The sequence below is a fragment of the Corapipo altera genome, unplaced genomic scaffold (assembly GCF_003945725.1).
Source record: "Corapipo altera isolate COAL_440 unplaced genomic scaffold, ASM394572v1 61411, whole genome shotgun sequence".
NCBI classification, from domain to species: Eukaryota; Metazoa; Chordata; class Aves; order Passeriformes; family Pipridae; genus Corapipo; species Corapipo altera.
Window position 1 is genome coordinate 22961733 of NW_020884875.1, and position 21816 is coordinate 22983548.

General features: G+C 37.2%; 1 protein-coding gene across 1 annotated transcript in view; it reads left to right on the top strand.

Annotated features, from left to right (window-relative positions):
• SH3GL2 (SH3 domain containing GRB2 like 2, endophilin A1) overlaps window positions 1-21292 on the top strand; it is a 96813-nt gene extending 75521 nt beyond the window's left edge. Inside the window, exons 2-9 of the mRNA XM_027634890.1 lie at window positions 2757-2825; window positions 4997-5069; window positions 9278-9421; window positions 11264-11397; window positions 12469-12627; window positions 14087-14190; window positions 17404-17534; window positions 19800-21292. Of these exons, the coding sequence (XP_027490691.1) occupies window positions 2757-2825; window positions 4997-5069; window positions 9278-9421; window positions 11264-11397; window positions 12469-12627; window positions 14087-14190; window positions 17404-17534; window positions 19800-19999 (1014 nt within the window). The 3' untranslated portion in view covers window positions 20000-21292. The remainder of the gene's footprint in view (window positions 1-2756; window positions 2826-4996; window positions 5070-9277; window positions 9422-11263; window positions 11398-12468; window positions 12628-14086; window positions 14191-17403; window positions 17535-19799) is intronic.
• The last annotated feature ends 524 nt before the right edge of the window (window positions 21293-21816 follow it).

Consider the following 21816-nt stretch of genomic DNA (forward strand, 5'->3'; position numbering starts at 1 on the left):
GTCTGTATATTTTTTGATTCACACAAATTACATTCTCTCCTCCCTTAAAAGGCCTTTTATTCTGTTGTAAAGCAAGAACTAGAATGTTAAAACCTTGAAATGACTTGACAAAGGAGATTTTCAGTTCCTGGTTAGCAGTAGCTGTTAGCCTGGTGATGTTCTTGACTGCTTCTGAAAGGGTTAGCACGAGAGCAGATCCTGAGCTCGTGTAAGCTGGCATAGCTTTATGACCTGTGATAATCAAATCTGACAATCTTAGCTACTGATGGAGTGGTAGCCTTAGTATAATGCTTTAACAGTTGATTTGGAGGATGAATATAAACAGACTGAAAAATATCTCTAAATTTAGTCAATATAATGATGACATAGATGTGGCCTCTGTTGCAAGTACTTAGGCTGCCTTTCTCAGGATTACTGGTCCCACCTGACCACTTTAGATTATGGCCTTGCAAAGGAGGTTTGCTATCCTCTTTGAGCAGATTACACCCTACTGTCCTAAAGGGCAAGAACTTCTAAGGGTTTAACTTTTTTTTCCCTTAAATTTGAATTCTTGATTTGAGTTCTCATCTCTGCATGAGTGTCTGTGGCCTTTAGGAAAAAAAAATCAAACCCAAAGAGTATTTGAATTTTCATGTGGGATTTTTGTTCAGCTGTGCTTTTCCTGAGTCTGTCAGTGCTTTTCCAAACCAGATTTTTGTCTGCATAATGAAAGGGAAGATAGTTCGTTGGCAGTCTGTGGTGTAACTATCCTGAAGGAAGAATCTTCTCCAGCTCCAGAAGAGCTGAAGACTTAACAGCTCATCTCTCTCCTTTGACTCACCCCTGTTGTCTGTAACAGTACTTGACACAGAGTTTTACAAATTAATTTTCTGCTTAGCACATAGTTTTGTTAGTTACCTTGAGTGAGTGACTCATGATGGTGATTGTGAGCTAGTATTGACAAAGTGACCAAAAACTGAAAGCACGTTTAGAAGAGAGGGTTGACCTGCCTTTTTGACTTCGCAGTGACAACTCCAGCAGACTATAAGGCTGCAGTTTTAAGATTGTCGTACTTTCCTCAGTTAGAGTAATGATGAATATGAAGGGAAGAAGCAATTGTTATGGTTTATAGATCTGAATTGGGATGTTTAGGGCATCTCTGGGAATGAAGTTATCTTTTTGCAAATCCTCATCAACTATGAAAATATCTCAAAGTGATGAAATGTAAAGCTACAGTCAAAAAGGCCTGGGAGATTAACTGCCTTTGGGTACTTTGTATCCTCAGAGTTGAACTACAGTTATAAAAAATCTATTTTCAATATTTAACTACTAGCATATTAGCCTACTGTAGAATGCTGCTGTGCAGATTTAGCCGTATCATCTGTAGTAGGATGTCCATTTGCAGAAGATTGATTCATGAAACTGAAAATAAATAGTACCTTTTAGAGCACTGAATCTGTCCCTTGTCCACTGCAGAATGGCTCCTAACAGTACCTTGTTTGACTTCTCATGGGGCTTCACTAGTCCTGGTAAGGCACAAGTTCAGTAATACAGACCACACAAGCTCATCTGCATTCACAGTATTGATGTTTCACTAACGCACCATTTGGGCTACTAATTTGCAGGATGCTGACAGAAAACAAACAGCTGATAGCTATTTCCTATTGCACAGAATAATTACAGCCTGCCTTAGTAAGTGCTTGGCTATGATGCACTTCCAGCTTTGTTGTAGTGAACTGGAATGAATTTAAAATTATTCAAATGTTTGGATTTTATTAATGTTATGTGAGTGATTGACTGTGGGCATTCTTCTTCTTTATACTAAAAAAGAATCTATAGAAATGAATTACCACAGTCATTGAAACCAAGAGGAAAAAAATTTTCTTTTGTTTCTCCTTGTTTATTACTGGAGTCACTTCACTGAAATCAGTAGTTAAAAAGTCATATGTATGATTAATTTCTTATGAAGCATACAATCTCACTAAAAGATTAGTACAGTCACAGGATCATATGCACCTGACTTAGTTATGGAATTACACCACTAAAAGACTTTGTGATTGACAATGAAATTGCTGATGTCCATTTTGAATGGTGTCTCATAGCAGTTATCATTCAAAGCTGTTACTGTCAATATTACTGACTGTAAAGGGAGACATGGTCCATTGTGTTCCACTGGATTAGAGAAATGAAAGAGTAGTACAGGATAATTTTCCAGTTAGTTTTCAAACTGAGTATTTTATAAAAAAACCCAGAATATTTGCTAAAGACACGACACCAAATATCCCTTTCATTCTCTCTAGATATGTCAGTTGGGTATTTTATGTATAAGTCATGTTACCCTCCAGCTCCTGCTTGAGTGTGTGAATGTAGGGGTTTTTTTAAATCAATCTTTCTCTGTCTGTCTGTCTCTCTCTCTCTCTCTCTCTGTTTATAAACTCTTGATTATTACTGGTGAAGGTCTGCTTGCGGGTTGAGTCAGTATTGGAAGGTTCTCAGGCATGGGTGCCTCTTGAGTTAGGCCTTGGAAGCTTCTAGGTGCTCTGTGCTTAGGTGTGGTTTTTATTCTTGGTCAAAAATTGTGTCTCTGAGGCTTAGGCAGTAATATATTATTTCTGATTGTTTAACTTAAAGTGTGTTTGAAATGAGTTTTTCAGAAAGAATAATAAGTCTTACTGTTGTAGTGACTTAACAGAAGAAAACCCAACATTTCTCTAAGAAAATGCTGTAACTAAATTTTTCATTTGTTGCTGAATCTGTTGTACTTTTTTTAATTACAGAAAGTGAGTGAAAAAGTAGGAGGTGCAGAAGGAACCAAACTAGATGATGATTTCAAAGAAATGGAAAGGGTAAGTTTAAATATAGATGCATATATTCATTATTACCGTGCATTTTTTTTTTTCAGGAATTTCAAAGTTTTTGTCCCTGAATCACTCAAAAAAATTTTTAAATACTTAACTTTTATTCAGCAGAATGGAGCTTTCCATTTCCTATTTCTGTTTCTTTTCTAACTAAGGCATGTGTAGTGTATGACATTCTTTATAACACACATATTACATTCAGAGATTGAGGCTGATGTCAGCTACAAATTAGCTTCAGTTAAACCATTGCAGGGCATCTCTGGAAACTGAGTCTATCTACAAGATGGTTGTCTCAGTGGCAAAGGGTGCTAGCAATTCTCAGATCCTTGAGTGACAGGTCAGGAGGAGCAAAAGCTGTCTGCTGAAGTGTATTGACAGTGGCATTGGAATATTCATTCAGAGGTTCAGATCCTGTTAGGCAACCTCTGCTGGCAAAATGCCTCAGGTTAGGTGGGCCTAACCCCCCATAGGAGGCTGCTTGGTGAGCCTGATAGTGGTAGCACTGAGTGTTTCGGTGGAGGGAAACAAAAATAAAAAAGCCACAGCTGTATGGGGCGGTGATAATATTTCAGCGGAAAGAATTAGTAGGGGCAGGTTTTTTTCTGGCTTCAACTTTGAAAGGTACTATCAAACCTTGTAACACAAGCTAGTGCTAGGTGATTTATAGGGTATGTATCTGATATAAAACTGATTAAGAGAGCAGGTGTTTATCTGTACATTTGTATAGTGAGGTCAGGAAAAAAACCTTGGATGGGAAATAAAGGAGAAGGGCGTATCCTTTGTACTTCTTACAGAGAAAGTACCAAGTTGGTTTCCCCCCTCCCACTCAGCTTCCCTTTGTATATGCTGCAAGTATAGGCATTCCCACTGGAAGATGTTAATGAAGATTCAGAAAACTGGTGTAAAGTTTAGAGTGGAAAAGAGGACATTGCCAGGGGAGTCCCACATAAAGCTTGTGGGTGGCATGGGTTGGCAGCCCAGGAGATAGGAGCACTGAGACCTGAGAAGGGAACAGAATAAATTCATCAGTTGCCCCCACACTCCCCACCTGGCCCTCTGTCCATTGCCAGCTTTCCTGCAGGCAGTGGACATGATCCTTCTGCCCATTCCTAGCCTTCTGTTCCCTCACCCTTGCTCTCCTCTGCAGCCTTCTAGCCATTTCTGGGTTCCCTACCAGGCAGTTCAGCTACTTATTCACGTAGGTCTGGCAGACCTGTCCTGCTTCTTTGTGTAAAGCATAGAGCAAGACCTGGCAGATGGCAGTGGCAACAGGAAACAGGAAAGACGTCAGTCACAGTGTGGTGCAACCAACCTACCTTAGGTGTTCTTTTTTTAAAATAGGAACTTGCCATTTTGGTGAAGGAGTTCTCTCTGTGGGACACAAGCTACCCTGCAGAGAAATGCAATGTGTCCTTATAAATACAGACTACACAACAGGTTACGGGGATTCCCCAATCTGCCAAAGCAGCATTTTTTCTCTGAGACCTGATTCTGAGAGGGAGAGTAATTGCACACTTTGCTACATTCACTTTAGAAAGCAGATACGAAGTGCTTCGTAAGAAAGCAAGAGTTCTTACTACAGAAGAAAGTAATGCTATTTGGTTCTAAGTATTTTAAAATCCTAACTACGGGAGTCAGCCAAGGGACAATAAACGGTCAGTGCATCCATGCTGATAGGTTTCTTGAAACTGAAAACTGAATGAATACCTAGTCTTCTCCATCACAGTTTTACCAGACCTTGCTCTCCAACCGTAATTGACTGACTTCTGCTTTCCTCTCATTTTGCCAGTTATTAGGGGATCAAATAGCCAGTGCCCAAAAAAGTTGTCAGTGACTGTTCTATCAAAAACTTCTCCCTATTGCGGATGGTTCCCAGGGTGATGTAAAGAATCAACACTGTACAGTGAGTTGTATCAAATCTCTAACACACCCTGAGATACTCTGTACTAATGGCTTCGAGAATGGATCTGAAATGGTGTACTCATGCTTTAGTAGTTTTTTAGGGATTATCATCATTCTCATACCAAGCTGTTCTCAGGGACATAAAAATAAATTATAAGAAGAATTAAAAGAATTTATAAGAATAAAAAGAGGGAAAAATATCTTCCTTTTGTCTAACTTTTCATGTTTCTTTTTGTTTAACACTCTCTCCTTTTCAGAAAGTGGATGTTACCAGCAGGGCAGTTGTGGAAATAATGGCAAAAACAATAGAGTATCTTCAGCCCAATCCAGGTAATGTAATTTCACAGTCTTACAGTACTTGCAGCACTTTTTGAAAGTACTCTTTCTCACCAGTACAAAAGTCTGACAGTGTAAAATCTCACCAGTCCTCGCTGATGCAATTAAGGTTAACACAAGATTGGTGAAGTTATTGTGAAATAACAGAGATGAGTACAGACTTCTGTGTCATGGGTATGGGCACAGAGGAGGCCAATCAGCCCACAGGTGGGGATCAGGAGAGACACAGTAAGACTGCGTGAGGCATCTCTTACTGTCTCAGTCATTCACCATGTGAAGGTAAAGGACCAGGCAGTCCTTGCAGACCATGAAATAAAGGCAAAGTTCTGAAGCAACTTCCTCCATGGCACAGGAAGAGATAGCACTTTTCATCTGGTCCTCTGGTGATTTCCCTTATTAGAGTTAGTAGAAAAGGGAGGGTGCAAAAGAGTTGTTGATGCCATACTGGTGAAAAGGAGAGAAATGGGTATAGTCAGAGATGACTAAATTGAACCTTCAAAATAGAAATCAATGAGTGTTTTCTGTGGGGAAATGAAAGAATGGGTTTGTGATAGGGTTGATGGAGAGCTACATGTTCCTCTTTTGCCAAAGATCCTCAAAAGGAGGGGTGATCTGGACCTGTAATAAATAAGTAAACTATTAAATTGAAGAATATGAAGATTTCTGTAGCATTCTAGGAACTACTGTAAGTCAATGTGAGTATCGCTGATGGGCAATGGAGTTAGCTTGTGCAAAATCAAGGTGAAGGTAAAATTAGGCCCTCTGGCTACCATAAGTATCTTAGAGTGTCATGGAAGTACAGACCAAATTCACTCATTCACACTAAGGAATATATATTCCTAATAGCTGAAAAGAAACTTGAGCTGGTGTGAAATATTTCAGCTCCAGTGTGGTATACTGAAGGACTGTTGCTGGTACAGATTAATTGGTGATATTTTTATCTTAGATTACAGAAAAAATGGGTAATAATAACTCAATGATGCTGACAGTGAATTGGAAAAAAAAAGAGAAGGATGAATAGTGTTTACAAGTTCAAGAACTGCTAGAGAGAAAATAATGATGACTAGAATGGTTTCTATGTCAACATATGAAATTCTGTTTATGAGACGAGTCCACAGCTTCACTGCTCATTGTCAACAAGTACTCTGCAGGAAAAACAATAGGACTGACAAACATTATGGAGCTAGTGATAAAATTGTGAACTACTGTTAAGCTGCTGTTCTGCAACACTGTGTAGACTGAGTAATAAGCTTTGGCTGTTTGGTGCTTCTCTGACTGCCTTCCTGACACATCTGAGTGGTTAGGATTGCTGTGAATCACGAAACAGGCTCCCATCAAAAGCAGGCAGCAAAATTTCTGGTAGTAGCTAAGTGTATGAATTCAGGCACTTCAGGCTGATGTAGATTCGCAGTGCTGCAGGAAAGAACAGTTTCCATAGTCCAGCTACATATCCCTTCGTCTGCTTGTGGCACATGCAAGTAGAATCAGAAAATTAAAATCATAATAGGCAGGAGGAAGATTTACTTTCATACATAGAAAATGAAATCATGTTATTCATTTCATCAGACAAATCCTTTAACAGCAGTATTTAGCAGAAGATTAGAAGTTTACTTGTGTTTGATAGGGAGAAGAGAAATTGGGATGTAGCACACATTCCTTGAAAAGGAAGATGTGCCCTGAAAACACGAATAGGCATGGATAACATAGGACTGTGGTTCTAGAGATCAACTGTTGATCTAGAGATCAACACTTCATGGTGTTTTGAAATATCAACAAAAGAAGTATGCATCGTGTTCTAACTTCATAAAACAGTTAATTAATGCTGGAATGGAGAAGGAAAAGGATATTAAAGACAAAGGTGAAAGCTATTGAAAGAGATGTTGGGCTGAGATTAGTGCAGATGAAGAAGATAGCTTTGTGACTCCCCAATTATGAAAAAAAAAAAGCTGAAGGAAACCTGAAAATTACTGAAGTTGAACATGATGAAGACTTAAAGGCTTTCCATGCAGATGTACGTGACCATATTTCAAGCAGAAGATATGCAGGATGAACAAGATTGAAAGTACAAAGAATGAGTGATTGAATTCTCTGTTAAGTTTCTTTCAAAAGCTTTTGGCAGCATTCTTATGATTCACTGTGGTTCTGCTAATACTTAATATTAAGGTAAATCATTAGTGACACCATGAAAGTAAATGTAAAGGAGAGGGAGTTCAACTGGGAAAATAATCAACCATTCAGATCACTTGCACGTGATGCTTTGTACATCTTTGCCTGTCCTTGCTCAGGCTGAAATATAACTTAGAGAAGAAAGCACATGGCACTAGCACAATAAAACAACAGAACTGAAAATCTCAGGGTGGGATTTTGAAATTGGCTGGGGACAAACTTACTTTTGCTCCTGTGGAAGTTACTGGAACCAACTTTAGAAGAAAAAAAGTGGAATGAGACCACTGGCAGATGTATTCTAGATTCCTACTAAATTATTATTTTAATGTAATCATGATTAAATTATTAGATAAATCATTCAAACATACATTTTTCATGCTTACGTTTCTTCTCTTTAGGATATGTTTCTTGCCCTTCCCTTATTATCCTTTCATCTCTTTCATTCTTTTCCATACGTTTTGCCTTCTACTCTTACCTTGCTGTCCAGAATATAACCACTTCATCTTTTTATATTCCCTCTCACATTTTTTCTTTTATTTCTGAAAATACTCCCATTTGTTCCTGATTTATTCAGCTTGCTGCCTCCATTCCCCTGACTAATTTTGTTTGTGCATTAGTTTCATTTGTGCTTCTGTATTTTCTCATTGCCACCATCATTTCAATGCCATTTTTAAAGGCCAGACACTTCATTAAAATGATATACTGAACAGTCAGCAAGTCTGCTGACTGTAGTTTTGTAGTGGGTAGAAAGAGAAGGTGTCAGAAAATTCACATGTTGAAAAACATGATCTGATGGCAGTCAAGGGTAGTGAAAAAACTGAAAAAAACCATAATTACTATATGTTAAAAATATATTTTCCTTTCATAACTGCTTCTCAGACAAAATAAGTTCTATGAGACTTGTCTGATTTTCCTGTGTCTATTTCCATGTCTGTATCTGTGCATACATTTATAAGCCGCAAAGTGAAACATACAACAAGAACTATCTCCTGATGTGCACTTTTAACAATAAATTGAAAGAAAAACATTTATTGGTTCCAGTTCTAGTGTTTCGTTTTGTTGCAGAAATGTGTGCAAGATTCAGTTTTGACCAATGAAATCGGCACACAACAGTGTGAGCTACTAATGTTTTGTAAACAGAAATACTGACTCTCAAGAGCACCTAACAACGTCAGGCCTTTGCAAGTGGAAAGGTAGAGGCATTCATAGCTGCCCTCCTCTAGCACAGACAATAATGTAGTTAAGAAACATCCTCTGAGTTAGCTTGCTGGCAGTGGGATTTAGCTGGCAAAATTTGAACTTAAGTAGTGTTAATTAATTCACTCTCTGCAGGCCTTTCAGATTCTGTAATTGCAAAAATTCACTAAAGCACATCATCAAACAAATCAGTTCTTTTGTGTGTGCTGTCTTTGTTTTCGTCAATTATGATAATTGTGTCCTTTCTTCTGATCTGCAGTTGAAAGCCATATTGAAGTAAGAGTTTCCCCAAACCTCCATAAAAAGCAAAAAGGGTTTCAAAGGTTGTTGGACATCATGTTTGGGGACATAGATTTTATTTAATGTTCTACAACAGAAAATCTTCCAAACATTTAAAAATGGGGGACACCACAGTTTAATGTTGAGTGTATCTAGTCTGAACCTCTTCTTGAGAGCAAGGCTGTCTCAATCTCTGTCTCATCGGCTACCTAGGGATTTTAAGATTAAGAATTTGGAGATATCTTACAGATTTTCTTGCCTGTCATGTGTCAGACATGCTGTCGTGGAAGTGTTTCTAGGCCTACTTCTGTCCGAGTAGTTTCAAGGGAAGCTTTGACTTCAGGTGCTGAACGGAGACTCCTCTCTACCCTACCAGCAAAAACAAAATGGCAGTGATTAGCAATATTTCATTCCTTCATTCCAAGGGCTTAGTCCTAAACTTAGAAAATGTCTTTCAAATACATTTTAGGTAGCTCAGATAAGTTTAAACGTAGGAGTGCATTCACGACTGTGTAAGAAAACAACCGCATGTTTGTGATATTGTCACTTGCCTTCTTCAGCTTCCAGAGCTAAACTCAGCATGATCAACACTATGTCAAAAATTCGAGGACAGGAGAAGGGACCAGGCTACCCTCAGGCAGAAGCCTTGCTGGCAGATGCAATGCTGAAATTTGGCCGAGAACTTGGCGAAGAATGCAACTTTGGTAACTTGTTTACTTCCTTTTCCCTTATAGTGCAATAAACATGATAGTAAAATTTCATATAACTTTCATTATTAAAGGTCTGCGCTCTAATAGAGGATGAACTTCTGCAAGAATCATTAGAATTCTGCTTCATCAAACTGTTCCTTTAAGGTCGGTCAAGGCCTGTTTTAAGTACCTTTTGCAGATTTGGACTAGAGAAATTTTTCACATGAATGAAAGTTGAATTGTTTCCATTCAGACCCATATCCATATAGGTTAACCCTGTCATAGGTAGTTGTACTGGAATGGAAGATGTGCATGTACAGACACTGTAGTATTGTCAATGCATAGACACAATAAAGCCCTTTTGTCCTCAGAATCCTTATACTAACTGTTATTTTCTTAATAACAGGCAAGGAATAAAAGCTAATAGATTTTTAATAGGCATCGGCCTTTTTTCTGACCAAATTCCACATTTTAGGGCACTAGTGAATACTCTTGTCTTATCTGTCAATTGCTCCTCCCTCCAAGTCCAAATAAATTTACAACTGAGTTACAAATGTTAAACTGGCTCTTAACATTGTGTTCTTCAGCAGTAGACCTATAATTAGAAGTGATGACATTCACAATAGTATACTTTGTCTTTCTGTGGTGTTTTTTTGGCTTCTCTGTTTCCATTTCTCTATAGGTCATATAGGACCCTCAAATACTACTGTGGAAGTTCTATTTTCTATTTGAATCTTCATAAAATTGTTTTCCTGTCATAAAGACATCTGCAATAGAAAAAGGACTTTCTTACTTGTTTTATGTGATTTACTAGTTAGCTTGACAGATGTAGGTAGATTTGTGCTAAAGACTACTGCTTGAGGTTTTTTTAATTGGTTGTCTCTCATTTGCTAAATTTCAAACACATTTTTAAAAGGAAGATCAGGAACTAACACAACTTCTACAAATTGCTGTATGTTCCTTGATAACTGCACTAGCAGGCAGTAGCATAGATACGGCAATTATTTTCACATTCTTAACTAATAACAGCTATTGTGGCTGCTTGTCACTTGTCCAGTCAGACAGACTCTCTCATTTTGCAGTGCATTCCTGGCATCCCCTGCTTGAGAAACAGAGCTCCTTCTGATTTCTCACATTTTTTGTTTTTAAACTCTTTGTATTCTTTGAAAGTGGATTTTTTTTTCCTCCAACCTACACCTCAAAGGAGGAGGGTATGTTTGAGCTTCTTGCTTTTGTTTTTGTGCAGAGGAAGTAAAACAGAGTGGTAGCCCTCAAGTTAATCTTGGAGGAAATCTCAGAAGGCTGCTAAAGTTACTGAAGTTTATGAGCTTGAGACACCTACATTTCAGAGGTCTATGTAGTAGACCTCTAAAGTGTAGTAGTACTGTGAAGTCTATAGTTTCATAAAATAAAACTTTCATTAAAAAAGATAAATCTTTGAAATTAAGAATTTTTACATTTGATACTATTACCAGCCTTTCTGATAGAAATGGGGAGACCTAAACTTGAATTAAAACTATTTTTTAATGTAGTCTGGTGATGGCAACACTGGAGCAAATACAGATGATTCTATTCTAGCATGTTTCAGTAGAGTGAGGAATTAACAAATAATGAGGGATATGGAGGAGACTATCTTGACACAGCATGGAACCTCAAATTCAGCTGCATTACAAGGCATGAAGTCTTGGTGGCTGCAGAACTGTAAAATGCCCTTTCACACAGTGCATCGTTTTCTGTTTCATTCCTAAACCTAAGACTTAAAATTAAATACTAACTGAAGTTTCCATAACTCAGTTTCATTCTACAGTGACTCAAGACTAAGTTATTTTGAGATAAAGTGTGTATCTTTTCTTTCAGGACCAGCACTTGCTGATGTGGGAGAAGCTATGAAGGAGCTTTCTGAGGTCAAGGACTCTTTAGACATGGAAGTGAAGCAAAACTTCATTGACCCACTTCAGAATCTCCATGACAAAGATCTAAGAGAAATACAGGTGTTGCCCGCAATGCAGCATTTTAACAATGCCAAATGTGTGGACTGCGTATATGTTCAGAATTTACATTAGCGGTGTAGTTTAAAATGGGCATCCAGATTTGCAGATGACCTGATTTTAGTCTCTTCTGGCTTGAATTCTGCTTTTCTGTTCTGTATCTCTAGTTGGTGGTTTAGAAAGGGAAAGATCCAAATTCTAATGTTTTTTGATAGTGGCATCATTAAGGTTATGCAGGCATGAACACAATATTCTAATCTTACCATTTGAAAGCTCATTTCACTACATAGGTGTACAGGTGTTTACATTCCATTCTGTAGTGTATGGCAGATGCTTATATGTGTAGTAGCTGCTATTCTGACCTTAGTAAGGCTTTCATACTGTTGAATATATGTGGATGAAAGATGTTTTGAGTCCTTTGATTTGGTTAAAAGGTTGATAAAGTTAAGCATATCATAATAGATGACAAATTGATTCTTCTGAGGGACAGTAAACACCTAAACTAATCATGCTTTTACTGGTAGCATTAACTTTTGGCCATCTTGACATGGCAGCTGCTAAACAGATTAATGTGAATGTTACATCACTTAACAATCTAGAAAATCTTTACTATAAGATAACTTTCAGATAATTTGGTGGTCTGATAGAGATGATAAAAGTATTTTCTGTGTCGCTTTGTTTATGAGAGCTGTTATACAGGCAAAAATATAATAAATTGTGCTTTTAAAATTATTTTCTCCTAAACATCTAGGGCAAAAATGTAGTATTTAGGAAATTCTGCATCGGAGTTAAAAAGCTAAAAATCTGCATATCTTTTATACAGATGGAAATTGAAGTTGTTCATTCTGTGTGGACTTTTTTTAGTGTTGGTCAGTCATTTAGACCATCGCTTCTTAAATGATACATAAAACCACCTAATTCATGATTCTGTTTCTCCCCTCTGGAGAATGGCTGATATACAGCCAACAGCACATGCTTGGAAGTGTGTGTGGACCACCTGCTTACAGTGCAGTATCAGGAGAGTTGGGGAACATCCTTTGTTCTGTGCTTGTGTTTGCATTTTTTGTTTTTTAGCATCACCTGAAGAAAATGGAGGGTCGACGCCTGGATTTTGATTACAAGAAGAAAAGACAGGGCAAGCTCCCTGATGAAGAGCTTCGTCAGGCTCTGGAGAAATTTGATGAATCAAAAGAAATTGCTGAGTCAAGCATGTTCAACCTTCTGGAGATGGATGTGAGATACCCCTGTTAATCTTTGACCAGAGTCTTAGAAAGATATTAGAAGAACTTTCCTCCTTGTTGGACACAGAGGCTCAGAAGCTGTTGTAAAGTACAGCATGTTCTTATAGGACTAATTTTTTAGGTATTTTATAGGTAACTGAGCTAAAAAATATAAATCCTCTACAACATTGCTATGCTTCCTGCAGAGTGTTACTTACTAAACCAAAATGTCTTTCTTTTTAGAGTTATATAAATGTAAGTCATAACTTTTACTTAGTTATGGTTATAGAGTCTGAGCCAAGGCTTTTGCTCAACTGTTTGGGCTCCTGAGAGGATTGGTAAAGATCAGAAATGAACTCACAATCCCATGGTCTTTGCTATAATCAGATGCAATAGTAAATAGGAAAACCAAAGTTAATCTGACTGTTTATATCTGACTCTGCAGCACATGTTTTGCTTATAGACTGGTTAGGATTGAACATTTATTAGATTTATCTAATCTTCTATTTATAATTAATGTTGAAATTGTAAAATTAAGTGAGAAGAAACATTTATCTCTTTTGGAGGAAAAAACAAGTCAACTGAAGTCTGTCTTAACAGAATATATAGTCAAAGGAAAGTCAGTGTAAGTATTTCTGTTGATATAAATGATTGGATTTGTTTTAAGTTTAAATACACAACTAATCCAATTCTACGTTCTGTCACCAGATTGCTGTAAAGCAGCCATAACAAACCTGAAAATATTTGCATATAGAAATTAATATTTGCATAAAGTGAAATATAGATGTGCTGAAATGAAAAAAGTATTAAAGGTTTGTAGTTCTAATCCTTGTAGTAACATCCATCCCCATGCAGCCAGGCAGTGCTGGCCTGCATTACACCATTGCAGCCTTGTGTTTTATGGAAACTGTTGGCAATTGCATTGCCCACACAAGTGTTTTGGATGTTTTTTGTCTCATAAAGTAGAACACTATCTGCCTTCACAACAAATATTCTGCATCCAAGTGTACGTAGTATCTTCCTGTTTTGATCTGCTTCACAGGCCAGAATACAATAGAAGCATAACCATAGTCCCTATGGTTTTGTGCCCTTCAGAGGCAGGGTGGGAGAAGGTGTATTATGCTCTCATTACAGCTTCATTTACTTTCATAGTGTTCCCAAATCTTCGTTCGCGAAGCCTAGCCATGATGATGTTTCTGAATGTGGTAGGTCTGTAGGCTGCTGTTCATGCAAATCAGCCATGGAGAGATGATCAGCAGAGAAGAGTTGCTGTTACCATTCCAGATCAGGTCATAACCAGACATGGTAATGAATAAAGACTGATATGTAACTATTTATTATTAACTACAGAGACAAATCAAGTTTTTAGAGAGATAAGTAAAACTGCCTTTGCAGTGGACAGTGGTCTTTGCTCGCTATTGCTTAGCTGTTAATATTCACCTAACATCTGATGTTCGAATGTCAATCCTCAGATTGAACAAGTGAGCCAGCTTTCTGCTCTTGTCCAAGCCCAGCTGGAGTACCACAAGCAGGCCACACAAATCTTACAGCGAGTTACTTCTAAGCTGGAAGATAGGTAATGCACTTTTTGTAAGTTTATTAAATAGATTTTTTGTTAGTTTGGCAGAGGCAGAAAACCTGCAAGTAGAATGCAGCGCTGTTATCTTTCTAAGTTTGGTATTTGTATGTTTATGAAAGCAAGGGCCATTGCAAGCTGGGCAATTGCAAGCTGGGGTTTATATATTTTGGAAATGCATCTACTTCTGAGTGTGACTCAGTCAGGACTGAGTTCAGGAAAGCACCTCAGCTCAGTAAAACTGTTAAATGTAATTTAACTGGAAGTAAGTGTCTATAAATATTGAATTCCATGAGACTTATGACATCAGATTCCTTACTGTTTGTGCATGTGTTCACAAAGTACTCATTCTGAGAGGATATTAATAATTGCTTCTGAAAAAGAGTATCTTGTTGCATTCTTGTCTACCTGAAGATCCTCCTAAGCCAGGTAGTGAGACTGTCCTTATTTGCCACCTTCTTAAATACTCCTTTTTCCAGTTTTATTATAAGATCAAACTTGATACAAGACTTTAATGAGTTTACCTCTTCCCTGCTTTTCTCTAACAGCATATGCCATTAGAATTGAAATAATTTCTTTCTAATAGAGTTTTATAATTTTTAGTTTAGAATTTTTGTTTTCATCAAAAGAGATTGATCAGCTTTGCAGACATACATCCTTCTTCAAGGAAATTTAACATACAGGAAATATTTCCTTAGTCCGTATGGTTCTGGAAGACTCTTAGTAAAGGCTGGATATAATTCCCAAGACAAGATAATGTTCACATACTGTGTGAACATGATTATGCATGATTCTTTCCTGTTTTCTGATGTCATTAGTGTAGATCAAATTACTGGTACTGCTGCATCTGTCAGTGTTTATTTTCTCAGAGCATACATTCTGAAAACCTCATTTGGTTCTAAGTCTTAAAATTTCATTACGATTTGGAGCAGCACTTGTTTTGGTAGGTAGGCTGCCCAGCTGACTGTTTCAGGATATAGTTTGCAGTACTGTCTAAACAGCTAACAAAACAATTTTCAGCACTTCTAAATTAATACTGCAATTCACTTTCTTTACAAAAGTATTACAAAATCCTCGGGAGCAGATAGGTTGTTTTGTAGTCCATAAATTATACCATTAAGTGAACTTACTTCTCTCTGCAATAGATTTCCCATATCAATTGAGATCATCCTTTTCCCTTTTGAATAATTTTAGATTTTCAAGGATCTTGTATCAGATTGCTATTATAGTTCAGCTGAAATACATATTTTGCATAAGCTTACTGTGCATCCCTAATTGTAAAAAGTCTGCTGGATAAATCATCCTTTGTTCACACCACTGGACACAAATTAGAGCTCTGTGATATGCTCATGCCAGAGATGAGGCAGGGATGTAGAGCTGTCACTATTTGAACTACTACTCTTTTCCTGCTCGTGATACGCAGGTGGAAAGGAAACGCATGGCCCCTGGATTTTGGGGTTTGTTTTTTGACTATATGGAACAGAAAATAAATAATGCTTTACTTTTAAGTTGAACAAATTTGTTACTATTCACTCTCAGTGATGTCTACAGCAGATATTGCTCATTTTGTAGATACTTCTAAAAAAAAGATGGGAATGGAACCTGTTCATGCTGTTGTTTGGCATGGGCAATGTCTTTTAACTATCAACACTGTCCTGTGTAAAATATTCACCAAAGAATGAAAGAAAGTAAGAGTTAGATTGCAAAAACCATGAAAAGTTTAAAAATGCACTTGTATTCTATTTTCTCTGGGCTGTTTAAATTAGACTTCAAGACTTTCTTCAGGAACTGTAAGTGCAAGAATTTTCATTTTTCTTCTAAACATTAATGGAAGATATAAACTTCCTTTAAATACCATGTTTCCAGGAACTGGGATTTTAGAATCTTGGCAACCATTGGGAAACTTGCAGTAAAATTAATAAAAACTGGAAGATCAGCAAAAGCTATTACTTTTAAACTTCCCATTTCACCAAGCAGAAGGTGGATGCAGTTTTCATGATATAGTATCATGATAGAGTGGCTGGGAAGAAGGAATGGTTTCCATGGAGATGTTTCTTTTCTTAAGAAACATGGCCAATGCTGAGTTTTTGGGTAGTTTTTAGCAAGACACTGGAACTGTCGCTTTATAGTTCATAAACAGAAAAAGATGGTGTTTGTTTCACGGAAGTATTAAGTGTAACAGAACTTGTTTAAATATATTTTTCTTCAAAGCTTTACTGGCTTGAAAATGTAAATTTTGTTAATGAGTGAAACACAGCAAAACCTTTTTATTTAAGTTTATTTTGACAGCTTCAATTTTTTATGTTTTTAATATGGTTATGAGTTTGGTTATTTTTTTATGTAGAAGAAAAGCAGTCTCTGGGGACTGACTGATACTAATAATATTGTTATTAGGATCAAAACCTGTTAAGTCTTTTCAATAGATAAATCAAAATGTGCTATCAACAGCAAGTCTAGGGCAGATCTAGAAAAGGTTAGAGAAACCAACTTGTCTTTTAAATCTAGAGGTCTTGACTCAAGTATTCTTCCATATGTGGTATTAGAAATATGTGTTGTTCTATGTAAGCTGTTCATCCATTGCCTGGATTTTACATGGAAATCTAAAATGTACCCTTTCCTAGAAATTCTAGATATCTCAATTAAAAGAATAAGTTGAAATGAATGATATATAAAGTTTTTGAGTCAGGAAGACTGGAGTTTTGTCCCTTTGTGAAACAGGTATTCCAGACTGCAAATTAAACAAGCCTTCAACTGAAGTCAGTACATTCCCACAGTCTTCTCCCAAAATGACAAGAGTTGGCACCAACGAGCTGAATAGTTAATGCTTGCCAGGGATAGAAGCAAAATTCTTGCTAAGATGGGGACAGAGGTGTTTATAAAGCCCTTCTGTAAGCTTTGATAATCACGTAACAAGTTTTTCTCCATAGAAGCTCTTTGTTATTGTAGACAAAAGGAAGACAGGCAAAATACTAAGTTTCTGGAAGGAAAGAAAAATTAGCAGCCTCACACCAGCTGTTTTTATTTAATTTAAAAATTAAATAAAACCAACTGTAATTTAAATTATTGTTGTAAACAAAATACACTACTCCAAATGACAAAACTTGTTTAGTCTGCATGATTGGTTGATGAGAACTTCAGCCATGGAAATAAAGATGTTTGGTGAGTTTAATCTGCTAACAAGATACTAACTCTTGACATTTAATGTTTTGGTAGAATAAAAGAGGCATCATCTCAGCCCAGGCGAGAATACCAGCCCAAACCCCGTATGAGCCTGGATTTCACAACTGGTGACAATACACAGCACAATGGAGGAATATCCCATGCCACCACACCCAAACCATCAGGTAATGGCAGTAACAATGTGAGCAAAAAAGCCATCTGTGTTTGAAGCTTTGTATCAGTGCAGAAGTTGCATGCTTTCTTCTGGAGATAGTTGTGAGGGAAGATGAAAATGGGGATAGCATAGGAGAGAGCTCTTTGAACTGTTGTTTCTTTGTAAAGTGTTCACATCTCCAAGCAGGAGAACAGGAACGGACCATCCACTGCTTTAAATGTGTCTTTGGGTCAAAAAGGTCCTTTGTACTAGAAGGTTACTTTGTAATACGGATGTTTACAAAGCAGCCATTTAGAAAACCAAAATAACAACTGAAAGTTTTACATGAAGATGCAGAAACCTGAAGCCCACCAGACCTCCGTAACCTTATCCTGCTTTTCAGAACCAGTTATTACAACACAATGAACCTGAAAGTAAAAATCACTGAAAAGAAAAACTCAGCCATCTGAGCTGTTTTCTTTGTCCAACTGGGAGCAGCACAATCAAGATGAAGCATTTATATGAGTGTGCATAATTAATATATTTAATAACTGGTTTTTTTCATATATATATATATATACCGACTAAGAAAACCTTATTGTTTGTTTCATACCGTAAGGATCTGTTATCCCATGTTATGGTGAGGGTGGTCCTCTGTCCAGACCCTGTCAGTTATTCCACTTTACCTCAGTGACAATTGCTAGCATATTCCACCTTGCAAGACTGGATTTTTTTCACTAGGTATTTAATCAGGATTTCCTTCCTTTTCATCACATCCAGATGTGAATGTTTGATGTTCTCCCAGATGTAGACAGTAACAGTCTCTCCATTTGCCACTTGCAACTAGAAATTATCTTACACAATCTGGTGAACACCTAGCAATCTCCTCACTATGCAATCAAGGAAAAGGATACAATAGAGATTCCTTGTTCATGAGTGTGGTTTTGTAGCTGCATGAACACTTGTCTGTGCTAAGGCAGTGCAGACTGATGTTCCTATGTCTCTTCAGCATTCATATTTTTCTCTTCAGAGAGCAGTATTTAGCATTTTCTTCAATAGGGCTTTTTTAATTTGTTTTTTGAAGTGCTTGTTGGTTTCAGAGAAATACTTTCTTCTTTGAAAATTCTTGAATGTATGTTTGGGGTGGTTCATTTAAAGAGTTTATTTGCTAATTCTTCTAAATTTCAGCTGGTAGCAATGAGGATACCAAATACATGTTGTATAGCTTCCTGACAAAGAAACCAAAATATACTGTGAGTGATATGTAAAGAAAAGAAGTAAGGTTTTATTACAGAATTTAATAAATTAAATCTGGTATTTGAAAAACTTGCTCTGTTGAGACCTATAGAAATGAAATATTTTTGTCCTAAAATAGCTTAAGCATGGGCCTTCTAGCCAGAATGAGTGTTTGAAATGAATATGCAAAAAATTTGAATCTGAAAGTTATTCATCTTGAAGCCAGTATACTTGGAAAAGTAGAACTGTCATTTTGATGGAGTGGCATGTGTTGTTTCATTCAGACCACTGGAAGTGTATGAACTTTTACTGTGGAAAGTCAGGTAGGGATATGATTTCTTACAATTTAGTGCTACTAAATGCTAAATATTTTAACTAGTAACAATTTTGCTTTTGGTAGGCTTGAAGCTATAGAGACTTCAGGGGGAGGGAGGATATTTGTTAATTTTGTATAATGTACGAATATCTCATTAACTAATGACTTATAATAATATCCATTAGCCATCTTAAACAGTTTATGGTCAGATGTTCATGAACTAGCATATTAGAAAGCTCTCAATTTCAAATTTGTTCTGAATCTATCCTACTGGCCCTGCAATCAAGTGTTGTATGAGAAAAGGTCTTTGGAAATGTCATATTAAAATTCAGAGGATTTTGAGCATATCCAGTGGCATTACCTGTATCAGTGAAGTTTTCAAATAAAGGGCAAAGACACAGTTATATCTTCACTGTTGTTTTAAGGTACCCCTTACACTACTTACCTGAGGTAAATCGACAAAGTGTCTCTGTGCCTGTAAAGCTGAAAATACATTAGGGCTTTTGTGGTGTGGGCCTGATGGTAGCTTAGTTCTTTTTGGATTCTCAAACATTTACTAGCTGGAACATAGAGTAACTGAAGGTTACCAAAACTGACAGTTGTCTTCTAAGGAAGTTTAGCAGATTATCAAACAACTGTCATCAGCACATAACTGATACCTGAAACAGCAAAGTCTGTCATAGGTATAGTGGTAAAATGTTGAGATTTTTAAGCACATTGGTTTTTTGTGTTTCTTCTCCATAGGTGCTCACATGGATCAGCCGTGCTGCCGAGCTCTGTATGACTTTGAACCAGAAAATGAAGGGGAGCTGGGATTTAAAGAGGGTGATATCATTACCCTCACTAACCAGATTGATGAAAACTGGTATGAGGGGATGCTTCATGGCCAGTCAGGTTTCTTCCCCATCAATTATGTTGATATTCTAGTTCCATTACCCAATTAGGATGGCTGATCCACCACCTCTGACACATATAGTTGTGTCAGTACCACTGCTTTCAGAATGCTGCTTCTTACACCTTACAAGTGCAAACTGCAGTGGTTAGAGTCATCAATTCCTAATGAGCGTCTTTGGTTTACATGTTGTCATACTATGTGGTGGTGATGCGTTGTATCTTCTGAGCTAGCATAGCGTGGATTAGTTTATTGACCATGCTGGCCTGGTAGTAACCAGAGCCATTAGTGAGATGAAACTGGGAAGATGATGGCAAGCGAAACAGGTAACTCATAGTGAAATAGCAGAAAGTGAAGGTGGTCTGGGGAAGGTAATGCCTATCATTACTGTATTACTTTTCAGTCTTAGTTCTCTATAAAAAGAAGGAAAAGTTCTTGCCATTCCATCTTTCCCTTCCTAATGATACAGTTCACACAGGTCTAACATTGACTAACCAGAACTGTATCTTCCAACCAAACTGGCTGGCTGTTTTCACAGAGAGAGCTTATGTGTAGACCCTCTGGTTTCTCAGAAAGTGAACCACTGCACTGTGTGTCCTGCTGCTCTCTGCTAATTTTTGTATTCTTAATTATTGTTAAAAGGCCTGTTTCCATCCAGAGGTAAACTGTATGCTATGAAATGGGGATTCCTGTAGTAAAAATGTTGGACCACAAACCACCTGAATTTGCCCTTCAGGAACTTTTAGCATGCTCACCAAAATGCCAGTAAATGGGCAAGATGGGGAATAAAACTGGCATTTATTTAATGTTTCTTGTCAAGTCTTGGCAGAAAACCTTGCTGCTTAAGCACCAGATATCCTTTGTAAACTCATTCACTGAGGAATACAGTAACCAACCAAACATGACTGTCACTTCATTTTGTTTCTGTCTACCATGTGTTCTTCGAACATCATTTGTGCATACTCTCTCCTCAATGAGGATAAAATAAAACATGCTATTTTTTGTGTTGAGCAGTTAAAGACAAGTGGCTGTATATGCAGAAACATTTCCCATCTGTTTAGTTGGTTCTCTTGTGTTCCTCCTTCCTGCACTTAGTGTGTACAGTGTCGTGCCTAGCTTCTTGGCATTCTTTTGGTAACAGTTGCAGAAGTTCTGTTAGTTTAGTTATCCAGAGTTCTATTTATCTAAACTGTACAGACTCTATCAGAGGTTTAATGTGCTGCTTCGAATGTGCCACTTCTATACTGGATGATGTGAAATAAAGACAAATCCCTACTGCTTAATGTATAAACTATATCATGGAAAGTATTGTTATTTCAAATAAATGCTGAAAGAATAACTTGAATATTGTTGTGAATTATTGCTTTGTTGCTTTAAAATCTGTTGTGGTAACTTCAGCTAACAAAAATTTTTTTTCAGAAGGCCTATTTGTCATTTCCTGCCCTTTTTTTTGTCATCATCATTTTGCTTCAGTCACATAGATCTCACACTTATAATGGCCCCTGTAAACAGGATAAACTGAACACTGAGCACATTAAATTAATGTCCCAATGACCAGCATGCAGTCTTGCGGATACAGGTTATTTCTTATCAAAGAATACTGGTGTTCACAAACTCCCTAGTAAAGCTTAAAGACATGTTAACTTCTAATTTATTTATGGGCTGAAATAAAAACAGAGACACTGTCAGAAGCAAAACAGACTTGACATGAAGAAAACTAATTGATAGCAATTAAAATATTTTTGTATAGTGAGAAACAAAAAGGAGTATCGCCTTTCCTGTCCCAGTTCCCAAGCTCAAATTCACTTCTGACTCCTCCCCACCAGCAGCACATGAGCATGAGTAATTGGAGGTTTATGGTCAGTCTAT